Raw genomic sequence first — 14,372 nt, 5'->3', positions numbered from 1 at the left:
TGGGGATTAGCAATGCCTTACCGCCCTTATTTGTAAATTTTATTTTTTACTGTCTATTTGGGCAATGATTATTAGTAGGACGTTAACTGGTGTTTAATATTTGATACAAAACTGACAGTTAGGTCAAATCAGATTAGCTGTATTTGGTAATACTGCTGATGAGGGATGTGTCAACCCGAAACACGTATATGTACAGTACAGTAAGTCCTCTACTTACAAACTTAATCCGTTCGTAGCGGTCGTTCGCAAGTCGAAATGTTCGTAACTCGAAAAGACGCTGTTTGGCGCAAAAACTCAAATACAACGTTGAATTTACAATTATGTAATGTTTAGGCTACTTGAATAATGTTGAATTAAGATTGTTAAAGGGAAGTATAAATTCAAATCAATCACATGTACAGTACAGTACATTATTTATTAAAATTCCTCATTTAAAACAACTACAAATGTACATATGTATGTACTGTAAATGTTTTAACGTAAAACTTCAAAAATAAACTTGACTATACATAAAAAATAACCAACTGCACTTTAACCCGCCATCTGTCGGCTTTGTTCGTAACTTCGAAAGTTCGTAAGTCGAATGTTCGTAAGTAGAGGACTGCCTGTATATGTGTACAGGAAAAATTACTACTGCAGGTGAATTTAATAAAAGTTTTGTTTTCTGATCTAACTGTCAGTTTTGTATCAAACAGATTTAAAAACTTTTATTAAAATAATAATTACCACTAATTAGATACACAGATTGTAAGGAGAGAATGTACACAAGTCAACCGTTTCGTTGACGGAGCACGCTTCCATGGGCACACAGCCAGCCACGCGAAGACATATTTACACAGGAGATGTATTTACACACACTTATATAAGAATTTTATTAAACACCAGTTATCGTCCTATTAATAATCATTGTCCAAGTAGACAGTAAAAAATAAAATTCCTAGGGATTTTTCGACCCGTTCGGATTCGATCCCGTGTCCCCAGAGCGGTAGGCTGACGTTCAAACTTCAGAATGTTCGTTCCATGGAACGTTTGATTCGAATCATTTTCTCTCGTGCTTCAGTTCACTTTGTTCCCTGTTAGACATTCCGAACGCATTTTAATTTAATTTCCTAAATTAACTTTACAAAGTATGCAGAGGATCGCTCTCGATCCTAACAATATTTAATAGTTCGAAACAGATAAGAATATGTTATATATTATATATTCTTTATTGTATTAATTAATTTTTGTTACATATTGGTTCCACTGCAAGCATCTCAAAATATTGGCTACAAATAGCATAGTTTTAAACGAACATCTTGATCATTAAATTATTTTTGTGTATATATTGTCTACTTGGACCTTTATTAATAGGACTTACTACACTGGTGAAGTTTCTAATTAGCAAAGAGAGAAGATTTTAGTCAAAAATCAAAACAAAATATCTTTATTTTCACTTGTTAATAAACAAGGTCCAAGTAGACAATATATACACAGAAGTGTACAATAGTAAGGACAAAGAGGCAGAAAGAATTAATATTAAAGTATTTTATTTGATGAAAAAATATCATACAAAGGCTAATTTTTATTAAAAATACTTATATTTACTATTTAAGCAGCATTTTGCAAATGACTTAATGATACGTATTTTTGACAGGTCATGCAACAAATGTTCCGAAAAGAGGAGTGTCTACAGTAACGGTTCAATGTAAATATTTTACAAAATGTAGATTTATCTTCTGTGCAAGATTCTGAAAGGAAAATAAATTATTTTAGTTTTTTTTTTTAAGCAAAAATAGTTACTGAATATTTTTAAACTCGATCCTACAGTTATGTAAACTTGAAAACATCTTAATATCATAAAGATTTTCACTAATATTTTAAATTTTCTTAATCTTGTATTCAATGTAAATGATTTTTGATTATTTATTGAAAGAGATTTATCAGCAAAATTTTTCTTTATTCTGGACTTAAACAGGTACTACATGTGTTTACCTGGTTTTAATCACAGTCTTTGAGACGTAGCAACAAGAAAAAAATATACACTAGATAACACGAAAGTAAAAGGTAATACGAAGTTAAAGAAAATATATAAATAAGCATGAAAATTATCAATTCTTTTAATTAAAAAATTTAGTTTAAAATAAGAATTACAAGATTGTTCAAGCTGATATATATACCGACTTTGATTTGAACAACAATAGAGATTGTCATCAATATGAGTTCATAGAAGTCCGAAGATATTTTGAATTTTGTTTTGTTAATTAATGCACAGTTCTTTTCTTTAACGTCATTTAAAGTGATTGTATATATTTAAGTAATTTGTGATTGTTTAGAATTTTTTGTAAGGTATTATTTAAGGGTTTGTTGAAATTTTATGCAATAGAATCAGAATATTTTATTAAAATTTACTGACTTATTCAAGTTTGACACATTTAACTTTCTATGATGAAAAATAGCTTAGTAAAATTTTAGTTTCGCTTAGGCATAATTCCCAATTATCTCGCAACTGCAGCAAATTATTATGAATAATAATTATAATAATTATTATTACAGTATAATTTATTGAAATACAGTAAATGTATTTTACTTCTAGATTTAAGATTATAAAAATTAAAATCCAATTTTTATTTTAATACCTGAGCATTCTGTTATTTTGCATTGCCTTATTGTGGGTGGTGATGGAAGAGGACATTCAGAAAATTCGTTACTTTTATTACAAATTGCATTTCTAATTTGCGTCCCATTACCACATGAAGCAGAACACTAAAAATTATGTATTTTTTCATTACGTTAAAATCAGGTTTAAAAACTGATTACGATCATTAAGTACATTTCATGTTAAAAAAATTACCTGTGACCAAGATCCCATAATCCATTCAGAAGGGCATAACACTCGATTACAAGATTTTGTATCACTTGGTTTTGTTTCCAAACAAAAATTTGGTGGTATTATAATTTTTGTATTATTAGTTAAAACACAATGAATTTCTCGATTTTGAATCCCGTACATTCCGCAAGTATGTGTGCAAGGTTCCCATTCCCGTGTTAACCATCTAAAAATTCAATTAATCTTTAATACAAATATTTACAAGCTCATTGAACTCACTATTAAATTATGTTATTACCTAAAAGTACACGATATTAGATTACAAACGCGTTGTTGTGGAACTGGTTTGGTAAATAAATCACAATTTTTCCACTTGACTCTTTTGTCTGTTTTTCTGTCTCGACAAATTAGCCCTTTGTACTGCACTCCTAAAGTTGAGGAACGTATGGAATAATTAGTGTCCGATAATAAAGATATCAAAATACATATAAATGTTAAATAGTAGACTTAAAATATTTTCTTATCTCTTATAAGAAATTATAATTTGTTATAACAAATAAGAGAAAAATAAATACCTCCTCCACATGACTGGGAACATGGCAACCACTCCTTTGATTCCCATTGAAAATGTTGTTGAATGGAAGTTACAGAATCCAAACCTTTCCTTACTGCTATTGTGTAATTAGTTGAAACTAAAACAGGAACTTTAATAATCGATGGATTAATCTAAGAAAAGTTATTATATAAATATTTGGATTAATCAAATATAAACTTTGAAAAAACCAACAGATATACTATTGTTAGTTTAGCCCACCATAACAATTACTTCTGTAAGAAGAGGTCCCTTCGCTCGTAAAAATTCATATCCTTCTTCAATTTGATAAATGAATTTTGTTCCAGCATGAATTACCACTGTAGATTTACTCTGGTTATTATTTCCATTTAAAATAAATTCTTTATTTCTCAGCTTTAATGCTATAACATAATAATTTATATCACAAACAGGTGTTCCACAACATGCATTGATATTTGTTAATAATCTATTTATTTGCGAGATCAATTAACGAATAAATTATATTTTAAATTTAAGAAATTTTTAATTAATTAAACATTAAGTATGGGTTTTATATTATCAGTTTTCTACAGATATATTGCATTTTTGAAACATATTAACTAGCCACTATCGGCGACCAGAATAACCAATACGTGATTCGATTACAGTGAAATTTATGAAGTATGAATGTTTAGTTCCAAATTAGGAGATACATAAGATATAAACGAATTCATAAATTTGATTGGCCGTTAGCTCGGTAATTTTCCACAGCATATGCGTTCGTTGCAATTTCAAATTTTCAAAATGAAAAAAAAAGTAGCGATTTTAAAGCGGCTTAGATTTGATTGGTCAATTTGCTTTGAAAAATAAGATCGTTACTTTAGACGCCGAACATTCGTGAAATTTTGAATTTTATGTCTTTCAATGGAGGCATAATGAAAACTAAACATTTCGGTTTGATTTTTCTGTAGATAGTATATTTTTAGAGATAATACTTGTTTCTTTACATGTTTCATACCAATTTATTATAATCTTTAAAACAGCAAATTATAAATATTTTAAGAAAAGTACGGTAAGTACCCTATAGAACAGGAATACGAACATATGACACATGTGCCAAAAGTGGCGCTCCAGAAAGAATTTGCCTAGGAATTTTCGTTTAATTTTTCAATCGGCTATATTTTCAGTTTACCTTTGTTTTGGTTTCTTCTTCCGAATTTACATTTAGATCAGTTTATAGGCTAATCATCTTTTTACCAAATTCAAAATAGTTCAAAACGGACTCTAAAGCTTCATTACAGACAAATATTTTCATATGCCTGTTTTGATCCACAGATTCAAAAAGTTCGTCATTTCCGATATAGAAGTCCAGCGATATATTAGAAGTAAGATGCAATCAATTACACTTAACAGAGGATCGGATAAGGAATCAGTTTACTAAGAGAGCACTTTTTCCTATATTTTACATTAGCGGGACTCCAGTTAACAGAGCACAGAATAGTAAAGTAGTCTGTCTAAACGGCTTCATTTTTAGAGCAACAGCTAGCACTACTCTAAGGATAGACCCTTATAAATCACAATAAAGGTTTATCTTTAACCGCTCAGCCACCCGGCAGTCGACATCTTTTCAGCCAGGCTTCCTACTGTATTCCTGGAATGAAGCAAAAATTATCTGACTGTTAAATATAGACTACTGTATTTATTGATTGATCAATAAAACAGTAAAATGGACGATATATGAATGGAAACTAATATAGACAGTAACAATTATGTGCTAATGAATTTTAATATTTCCAACTGTGTTATAAGATATATAGAAATCTTAAGACATGAAGGGTGGAAAGAACAAACTTCTGACTGACTTCCAATAAGGGAGCGTTATGCTCCCTTATTGGAAGTCAGCGATTCGGAAGGTGCTCTCTAAAGTGGACTCGACAATAAACATTTGAAGTACAGTAGAGCGTCGATAAGTGGAACCAATTGGGGACTGGGGTCCTTCCAGTTAATGATTTGTTCCAGTTTCCGACTTTGTACGAAAAAATACATTAACCTGTCCGATGTTCAAATTTTTCTCCGTTGCGTATCGCTTCCTGTTGAATTTTTCTCCGTTGCGTGTCGCTTCGTGTTGAATTTTCGTCGATTTTAAGCCTAACGAAAATTTTTATAATAATCATCGAGGCTATCGTATCGTTAAAAATTATTTCTGCATTTTGTACAAACAAAATAAATATATTAAAGAATATAAAAAACATGAAAATTATACTTTAGAAGTAAATTTAGTATCAAAAACATTCGATTCAGCACGACACAGTCCGACTGAAAATCGTTCCACTTTCCGGCCATTCCACTTACCGACGTTCCACTTATCGACGCTCTACTGTAAATAAAAATAATTATATTAATTTATGAACTATATTTATAACGGGAAATTCATACCAAGGAAACTATCTGTATTTGTTTCTTCTTTTATCTCAATGTGATGCGCACCGACAGGAAGAGTTGTGACTATACTATACGCTGTAAATAAAAAATTAATAATTATCTTGAAAATCAAATATCGGAATATCAAAACTTTATATATATATTGATATATCCTAATATTATATAAAAGGAATAGTTTTCATAAATTGTCAAGTGGCCTAATACAGAGAGAAAAATGAGTAAAACAATTAGCAGACAAAGTTAATAACTTAAGTACATACTTAAATAAGCATATATACAAATTTTATCTAGTAATTAAACATTATACTGTATATTCTAAAGAGTTAAATACAGTTAGTCTACATTTCATTCACGACAACTACTGTATGGCAATCAAAATAAAGAAGCAAAAAATAGTAAACCTACAAAAGTATGAAAGCTGACTTCAGTTTAATTTCTTCCTTTTTCTTTAAATATTGCTCAGAAATATTAAGTGATTTATTTTTCATTATTATTATGATTAACATCTTATTACTAGATTAAGCATTTTTGTAATTAACTACTTAATCTGAATGTAGTAGTTTATCTATTCAAAGAAATTCATTTATTTATTGCAGTGATTCTCAAAGTGGGGGTCGCGACTCCCAAGGGGGTCGTGAAAAATATTTGGGGGGTCGCTGAAAAATTGATGCCAGATCAATTTTTTCAAATATTTTATAAATTTACTATGGATTCACGTTTAGAAATAATAGAAATAAAAAATATATAAAATAATTTTTACTTAAATAAATTGCACATATAAATAATAAAAATAATATAAATATTTAAATACGAGCCTAACCCCCTCCCTTCGGGATGTTTTTTGACACACTTATTCTTCGGGGGTCCTTTGAAATTTTTAAGTGCAGAAGGGGGGTCGCGGTCCAAAAAGTTTGAGAAACACTGATTTATTGTATATGCTTACAATATTGTTTCTGTTGCTATGTACTGTACAACATGTTCTCCTACAATGCTATAGTTGCGCTCTGAAACCTATCATTATACAAATTCACGTTATAAGAGTACATTACAGTACATTATAGGCTTTATAACTTCTATATAAATTCCAAATAAGCAGACTCTTCGACAATTTAAAATTTAAATTGTTAAAGTATCTGTCAAAGCACAACTGAGAATCTTTCCATTTATTATTTTTAAACGTATTAAATAAAAATTTTTTCTTATTTATATTTAAATTATAAAAACGCGTTATAACTAGCATAATATTACAGTATTTAATTAATAACACTAGTATTATTTTTATTATTTCAACCTTAAGAAGTATATCATTCAATTTTAGATTTATAAAATTTTTACAAACCTTAATTTTTTTATTAATTGAATCCCTATATAGCGTTTTATTAAAACATTAAATTTATCTAAGTGCTCAACGCTGATAATGTTATTTTAAAATATTTATATTGTAAACGTTTTTTCTTAAGATAGGAAATTTCTGCACTTGTATGCAATATAAACTTCTTAAAATTTTAACGTATTTTACGAGTATTTAACGTATTTTACTAAATTTAGTATTGAACATCAGGCTATTAACACAACCTTATGGCCACTTGCGAAACATCTAGGACGGGAAAATAAGACAACCAAGGCCGTCGAGAGCTTGTATAATGACAGGAGGTAATGATTGCTTTTTGAACAAATGAAATGCATAGAATGTTTTTTTTTTTTTTATTGATAAAAACAGTCTTAAAGATTTTATTTTCCGACAGTAAAAATAACATTAATTTTATAGCGATGGGAATCACTTTGAGTCTAAGTTTTCTCGGGTCCGGGAGAAAGAACTCAACCTTCCCTCCCCTCTTACTGGTCCTAGCTAGTCTGCAGCTATCGTAAGCTGCAGTTAAATTCAATCTCTAGAATTATTTACCAAATTCAATTTTGATATGAATTACCAATTTTTTTTTACTTTTATTTATTAAATTTGTAATAATTTAATGTATATAAGTATGAAGAAATCAAGGATTATTTTACTTTTCTCTACGCGTGCCAAACTTTATCTCTATACCAATATTAAAACCATAATTTTCATGAAATTCTTTCTTTCATAAAATAAATTATAAATATAGAAAACTATAAACATTTCAATAACAATTTAAAATATTCACGTTTCGCTTATAATTTACTATTATTTAAAAAATTTAAAATTATAAAATTAATAATATTTACATTTCGTAGGGATTTTCATATATATTTTATTTACGGATTTACACAGCATGCTATTTCCTCCACAAATTCCACACAAATCTTCTTTCTTCTGCGAATTTAATATTTTATCGCAACCAATTTTCTAAAGGAAAAATAATTATTTAATTAAAATTATTATTAAGCTATTGTTTCAGGCAGCTATTAATAATATTTATTTTAAAATTTTGATTATTTTGATATATATATATATATACTATACTTTTATATTAAATATAAAAAAAAACTTTATTTATTTATAATAATCTCAGAAGAATTGTTTTATAGTTACCACGCAATGTCCCTGAATACAAATGCTGTTTCTGTTATCATAAGAGCAATATGTACCATCAATAACATTCTCTCCAAATAAGAATTCTTTTGTTTCTTTAGACATGCATGTTAGCTTACATTTTAATGAAACTAAAATTTCAAAAATACGTATCTAAATAATTACTTAATAATAACAACAGTACACGAGTGTAATTTTAAGTAAATTAAATAGAGATTACTATCTTCCGGTTCAAATGGTAACCATGTAAGTTGAGATTGCTTAGAACTAAGTTGCATATATTTCTGAATTTGAAAACATTGCTCTTCACGAAAGTCTGTTAAAAATGGACAGCTCTGAAATAAATATTCAAAACAATTTTTTGACTATTAAGAGTTTGTCTTTTAAATTAAGAATAAAATTGTTTAGAATTACCTCAATATTACAAATTTCTAACTCTTCGGACTTTCCTGCGCAATATTTTCCCCCATACAGAGGTCTAAATGATCAATAACAATCATCATGTTTTTCTGTATTCATAAAATTATTAATTTTCTACTAAATATTGAAATCTTAAAGCTATTATAACCTGGGATTATCACATTTACGAATTCTAAAACGAACTCCAATACCACAACTTCTAGAGCAAGGCGTGAATTCACTCCAAGTTCCCCATTGACCATTTTGAGGATTATGATGAATCAAATCGTCTAATTTGGTTTCTATAGGTAGACAATATCCTTGATAACACCTCTGATATAATCTCAAAATAATAAAATGTTTTCAAGACTTTTAACTTTCATTTTTATATAATACACGGTAATGATGAACTACCTTTTGAGATCCGCAAATTGTACCTTGAAGCGGTGGATTGCTTTTGGACTTACAAAACGATGGATTCGTAAATTGACCACACCATAACTGGTTACAAACATTAGAAGGCTGAAACTTGAAATATGAATAAATTTAAAATCGAATTTCTAACTGATTAAAAATATTTATAATTATAGTAATTTAACACTAAAATTTATTTAACCGTAAAGTAATCGTTGGCTAATGTATAGAACGAATATCAAATTATAATTAAAATTGACCAATTTTATTAGTTAAGAATGTTATTAAAGTAATTCATCATAGATTTATTAGGAAGATGAATATTCTTAAAGCTCTTCTTCAAAACATTTTCGAGTAACTTGTTCTTATAAATAAACATTTTTGAGAGGAAATTATGAATAAATATTTATCTCAGATGAATAGCTAAAAGAAATCATTATTATTTATCAGTAACAACCTTGGAAGCTACTAGGAAAAATGTTTAAAAATTCTTATGAATGTAGATGACCTTCAACTAAATTACGGGAAAATATTTAATTAAAGACGTGTGGTTTTATTATTGAAGCATTTAAACAATAGAAATCACGCACGTCTTTAATTCTAGAAGTTTATATAATAATAGAAAGTATGGTTAATGTTACCTTAAGTAGCCAAGATGGCGGCTCGTCTCTGATTCCAGCAAGGAAACGGTGGGACGCACGTTCTAACCTAACCTAACCTAACCTAACCTATTCTAATAATTTGGTTGCGACGGCCGGATGGCCGATCGGTCAAGGTGGCAGCCTACCACTCTGGGGGACCCGGGATCGAATCCGAACGAGTCGAATAATCCCCAGAATTTTTCGGGGGGTGGTCCGTTCGGATATGTCGGGCCCCGTCCCTCACCACCCGGTCGCCCCATTGTGGGCCTGGCCGAACCCATAATGGGCCTTCTAAAAGAGGCCCTCTTAGTGCCCACAGGGTGGAAAGAGTTAAAATAAAAATAATAATTTGGTTGCAAATAATTATGGTAATTTATTAGAATAGGTTAGGTTAGGTTAGAACGTGCGTCCCACCGTTTCCTTGCTGGAATCAGAGACGAGCCGCCATCTTGGCTACCTAAGGTAACATTAACGGAAAAGATAAATATAAATAGTAATAATACAAGTTTATATGAAGTCTTCCTTCCAAATTTGGCTGTTGTAATACTTTTTTCAGTTTAGTTTTATTGTTATATAGGCATTGCAAAATATAAAGAAGGTTATTACAATAAGCAAATTTAATAAAAATAAAATACCTGTAACATTCGTTTTTTGCAATGACTTTTGTTCATTAATGCATATTTTATTTTTAAGACATTATATTTCACACATATTTTTAAATTAAAATGCATAAGGAAAAACTTACAGACTTGCAAAGTGTGTAATTGTGTCCAAATTCTTGACGGCATTGTTCATCCAGAGAATAAAATGCTTTCTGCAAATCATTGCTTTCAGATATGTTATCGGGTTTATCTTTTAAACATTTGAAATTTCTGTAGGCATTTTATATTAGTTAATGCTATGTATACTACGATTAATTTGAATACAAATCGAAATAATTAAGTATTATTTCGTACCCAATATGAGTATTTAGCTTTTCTCGGCTACACGATGACCAGTGATACCTTTGAAACGTTGCCCTAACTATAGGTGACATAATACTGCCTTCGTACGTTTCTGCTTCACAGTCGTTGCCTTCGCCGTCATGTTGCAAACCTAAACTATAGAAAAGTATTTTTATATAGGAAAAAATATATCGGTATATAATTTACATTAATTGTTAAAAAATCTTAAATACATTCTCAAAAATTCGAGAATTATATCGTGATGGCAGTTTTATTATTGATCAATACGATGCAATATCAGAGTTTGATATAAAAATTTGAGTTATAAATATAATAAAATAAGTTTAGGATTATTTTAATGATTAAATTTATTACTTTTTCGTAATTCGAGTGTAATATATTTTTTTTAAAATATAAATAGGGCCTAATATAAAGAAAATGCTTATATCAAAGTGTAAGCTGTGTTGATTTTGCCTTAGCTATCGATATCTATCTATTATTCGTAATTGTATTAGAGAAAATTTTGATTTTTGAGAAATTTTTAAACAAATTATCACTAACACATGTCCTATTTCGTGAGCAATTATTAAAGCTGATGAGAGTCCTTCATCTCTATTTAAAGTGCAGCTTCTCCGTTTGCTGCAGAGCCCATTAATAGGAGCATAACCTGTTAAAAAATGTTAAAAGTTATTCAATGAAAAATCCAGATTAATTAATTAAGACTACTTTGAAACTTTATCGGTAATAGTTTGGAATTTTGAAATTTTTATATATTGTACCTGACGGTCCTCCTAGAGAGAATTTTGTCAAAAAGACACCCAAATCATAATCATCAATATTACTTTCGTTAAAAGATTGATAAAACCATTGGCATATTCGATCTAAACTTTTGTGAGAATTTCCACTTATGACTAAATTTACCTTGAAATAAAATAAACAGAAAAAAAACAGATTATGACATCAGTAAAACTAGATAGCCCCAATAGATTAATATATGATAAATGTTCACCTCTGACTTTTCCAGCAGTATAATTTCTTTAACGAATAATTTCAAGTTGATATTTAAAGATGGATCTCTGAAAAGTTGATTAACCTAAGAAAATTTATCATTCAATAAATGGATGAGTTAATAGAATAAATAGTTCCTGTGATATCAAATTAGAACTTACGATATTCATCATAGTTAAAATATAATCGCGAGTTTTTTCTTTTTGATGAAATTCAATGACAGAATGATCTACGGCAACAACAATTTCCAGATAAAGACTTTTCATTGTTTCCGGATCAGATGCATTGAATGAATGATTAACGAAACTGTAATTTTCAGTCTGGTTAGATCCTAAAACATATTCTTTATTTTAATTATTAAACATGAGATGATAAATAAAGTGCATTCTATATAATTTTGTTTTTACCAAGTTCTTTATCGTTATCTCTTTTTACTCGAATTATTTCTTCAGTTAAGATTGTACATTGAGCAGTCGAATGAATCTGGATCACAGTTTCGTCATTCTTCAAAATAGATTTGTACTAGAAGTAGGCCTATATACTTAGATGTTTAATATAATTCGAAAAATTGTTATTTTTAAAAGAAATGATTATCACAAAGAAATATGATACAGTTTTCTACAGTTTTAATTCACAACTATTATAATTATAATAGTTATGAATAATTTTGCAGCGATGATTAAACCAAACTTGCTGTCATTATGGTAAAAAGTTTCATGATGAAATAGCGTAATACATTCTCTTTGATTCTTTAAATTTGATATAATAATATTAAAACTAAATTATTTTTTATGCCATTTATCTTAAATTTATTGTTAATCTTCTAATTCGAATCTGTTTATCTACAAAGTAAAGTGTTTTACTTACTACTTTTTCTTTTGTTACTTTCTTTTCTATTATAATTATATTGATTATTAAACAGATATATAGACTAAAAATTCTTCTCATGTTGTGCTGATGCTATAATTTTTACTTTCGTTTGTGCATTTGTTTATAGTTTATTTTAAGACTATCTTATCGGGATAATACCCGAACCTCTGTAAAGAGGTTAACAGTTCAGTATAAACCATAAACTATTAAGTTTGAAAACTTTTAAAAACGATGATTAAAATCTTATGTTGAACTAAATTTGTTAAATTCAGTTCAACATAAAATTACTAAAAAAATTTACTTTTAAGCGTAAAGCATCTAACAGTAAATAGAATTTTTACTGCCATTTGCAATAAAAATCAAACTGTGCGATATATTTATGAAGTTTTTGAAATTTTATAAATGTTTTTAATTATTTAAAATTTTATTATCGAACAATAAATAGTAAAATTAATCTATATTTAGGATATTATAATGAACATCTTAGGGGCCGTCCATAAATTACGTAAGGGTGATTTCGGCCATTCTAGACCCCCACCCACCCGTGTGTAAGACCGTAATATTTTCTTTGATCCCCTCTACTTCCCTAACTTACGTAATATTTAGGCATGATTTAAAAAAAAAAGATTTTAACAAAAATTTTTTTTATGAAACCCTGAAAATCTTAGGTCCAAAACATATAATTATTAACTAGTTAACTAATATGCACTATTATTTATAAAAGACTTTATGTGAACAAATTTAAAAATATAAAAATTTAATGAATTCGAATGAACAATGTATTTTAAGAAATTTATTTTTTAATTATTAACAATCTTTTCATTATTATTATCACTAATCAACGTCATAATATTCATTTTTATATTAATTTTAATTTTCACAAAAGGACGCAAAAAGCTTTGACAGATCGACTAGTTAGTACACGTGTAAACAGAAACGTCATACAAAACAAAACAAGAGAGAGAAACCACCAAACGGCCTTTCTTCCACGATAAAAAAATGTGTAGCCTGCGAGCGTTATTATTCTATCACGTCACACGAGATGGCATTGGTACAACGAGCGTTCTTAATAGAAACCGCCAAATTGAAGCCAAATTCAAAACTCCACCACTCAACGAAATAAAAAATAAAAAATAAGAATTTTATAACATTGAAAACAAAGTCTGCCCAAAAGGGACCACCATTTATTTTTTCTGTGTTCCAGACAATACGCGTTCTTGGCGACTGACCTTTCTTTTTAGGCTGCTTGTCGCCAGAAGTTAGAAAAGTCTATTTAAAAAACACAAAATACTCTATATCCAATTAAAATTACAAGTAATTTCTAAAACGGAACAGGTGACATACAGACGTCTTGCTTGGATCCATCATACCTTTGTTGGGGTGTTACTGCTTTTATGTAGGAAAAGAAGCGCTGGAAAATGTAGATTTTAAGAAAGCTGGCCCCTGGTGACGATACTTGTAGAATTTTCATCTGTGAATCGGACGAACATTCACAGATGAAAATAAGAATATTACGTAAGACGAGATCTATTACCCCCTACTCTGAGTAAAGAAATCGTAAGAAATCCTTGACCCCCACCCACCCCAAAATACCTTACGTAATTTATGGACGACCCCTTATCATTTAGTTACGTAGATAAACAGGAAAAACGAACGGAGAATTTTTATCGTACCATATTGTCTGCACCATTTTTAACCACCACGTGGTATCAGCAACCTTAGTAATGTCTTACCTTATAATTAACATTAGGTGATCAGTAAAAGTATTATGCATTAGAAATGA

The 14,372-nt window shown here is 29.0% G+C and overlaps 1 protein-coding gene across 1 annotated transcript; it reads right to left on the bottom strand.

The window, feature by feature from the left end:
• Positions 1-2,592: 2,592 nt before the first annotated feature.
• On the bottom strand, positions 2,593-13,199 carry LOC136986296 (A disintegrin and metalloproteinase with thrombospondin motifs 3-like). The gene is made up of 20 exons (XM_067283792.1): positions 13,185-13,199; positions 12,127-12,241; positions 11,881-12,050; positions 11,721-11,804; positions 11,491-11,632; positions 11,273-11,378; positions 10,724-10,867; positions 10,513-10,639; positions 9,109-9,240; positions 8,882-9,045; positions 8,728-8,791; positions 8,534-8,648; positions 8,314-8,444; positions 8,007-8,127; positions 5,799-5,879; positions 3,624-3,784; positions 3,385-3,535; positions 3,108-3,237; positions 2,834-3,035; positions 2,593-2,745 (listed from the first exon to the last, which is right to left on the bottom strand). Exons 1-20 carry the CDS (start codon positions 13,197-13,199, stop codon positions 2,593-2,595), a joined length of 2,508 nt encoding a protein of 835 aa, XP_067139893.1.
• Between the last annotated feature and the right edge of the window lie 1,173 nt (positions 13,200-14,372).

The sequence above is a fragment of the Centruroides vittatus genome, unplaced genomic scaffold (assembly GCF_030686945.1).
Source record: "Centruroides vittatus isolate TY-2023 unplaced genomic scaffold, ASM3068694v2 scaffold_1015, whole genome shotgun sequence".
Classification (NCBI taxonomy): Eukaryota; Metazoa; Arthropoda; class Arachnida; order Scorpiones; family Buthidae; genus Centruroides; species Centruroides vittatus.
Note: the sequence above shows the minus strand (reverse complement) of the source record. Positions and strands in the feature narration are given on the sequence as shown.

Coding starts and splice junctions, on each gene's coding strand:
- LOC136986296 (XM_067283792.1), bottom strand. Junction 11,805..11,880: donor TTTTAACTATGATGAATATC/GTAAGTTCTAAT, acceptor AAATTTTCTTAG/GTTAATCAACTTTTCAGAGA. Junction 8,445..8,533: donor ACCATTTGAACCGGAAGATA/GTAATCTCTATT, acceptor TTGAAATTTTAG/TTTCATTAAAATGTAAGCTA.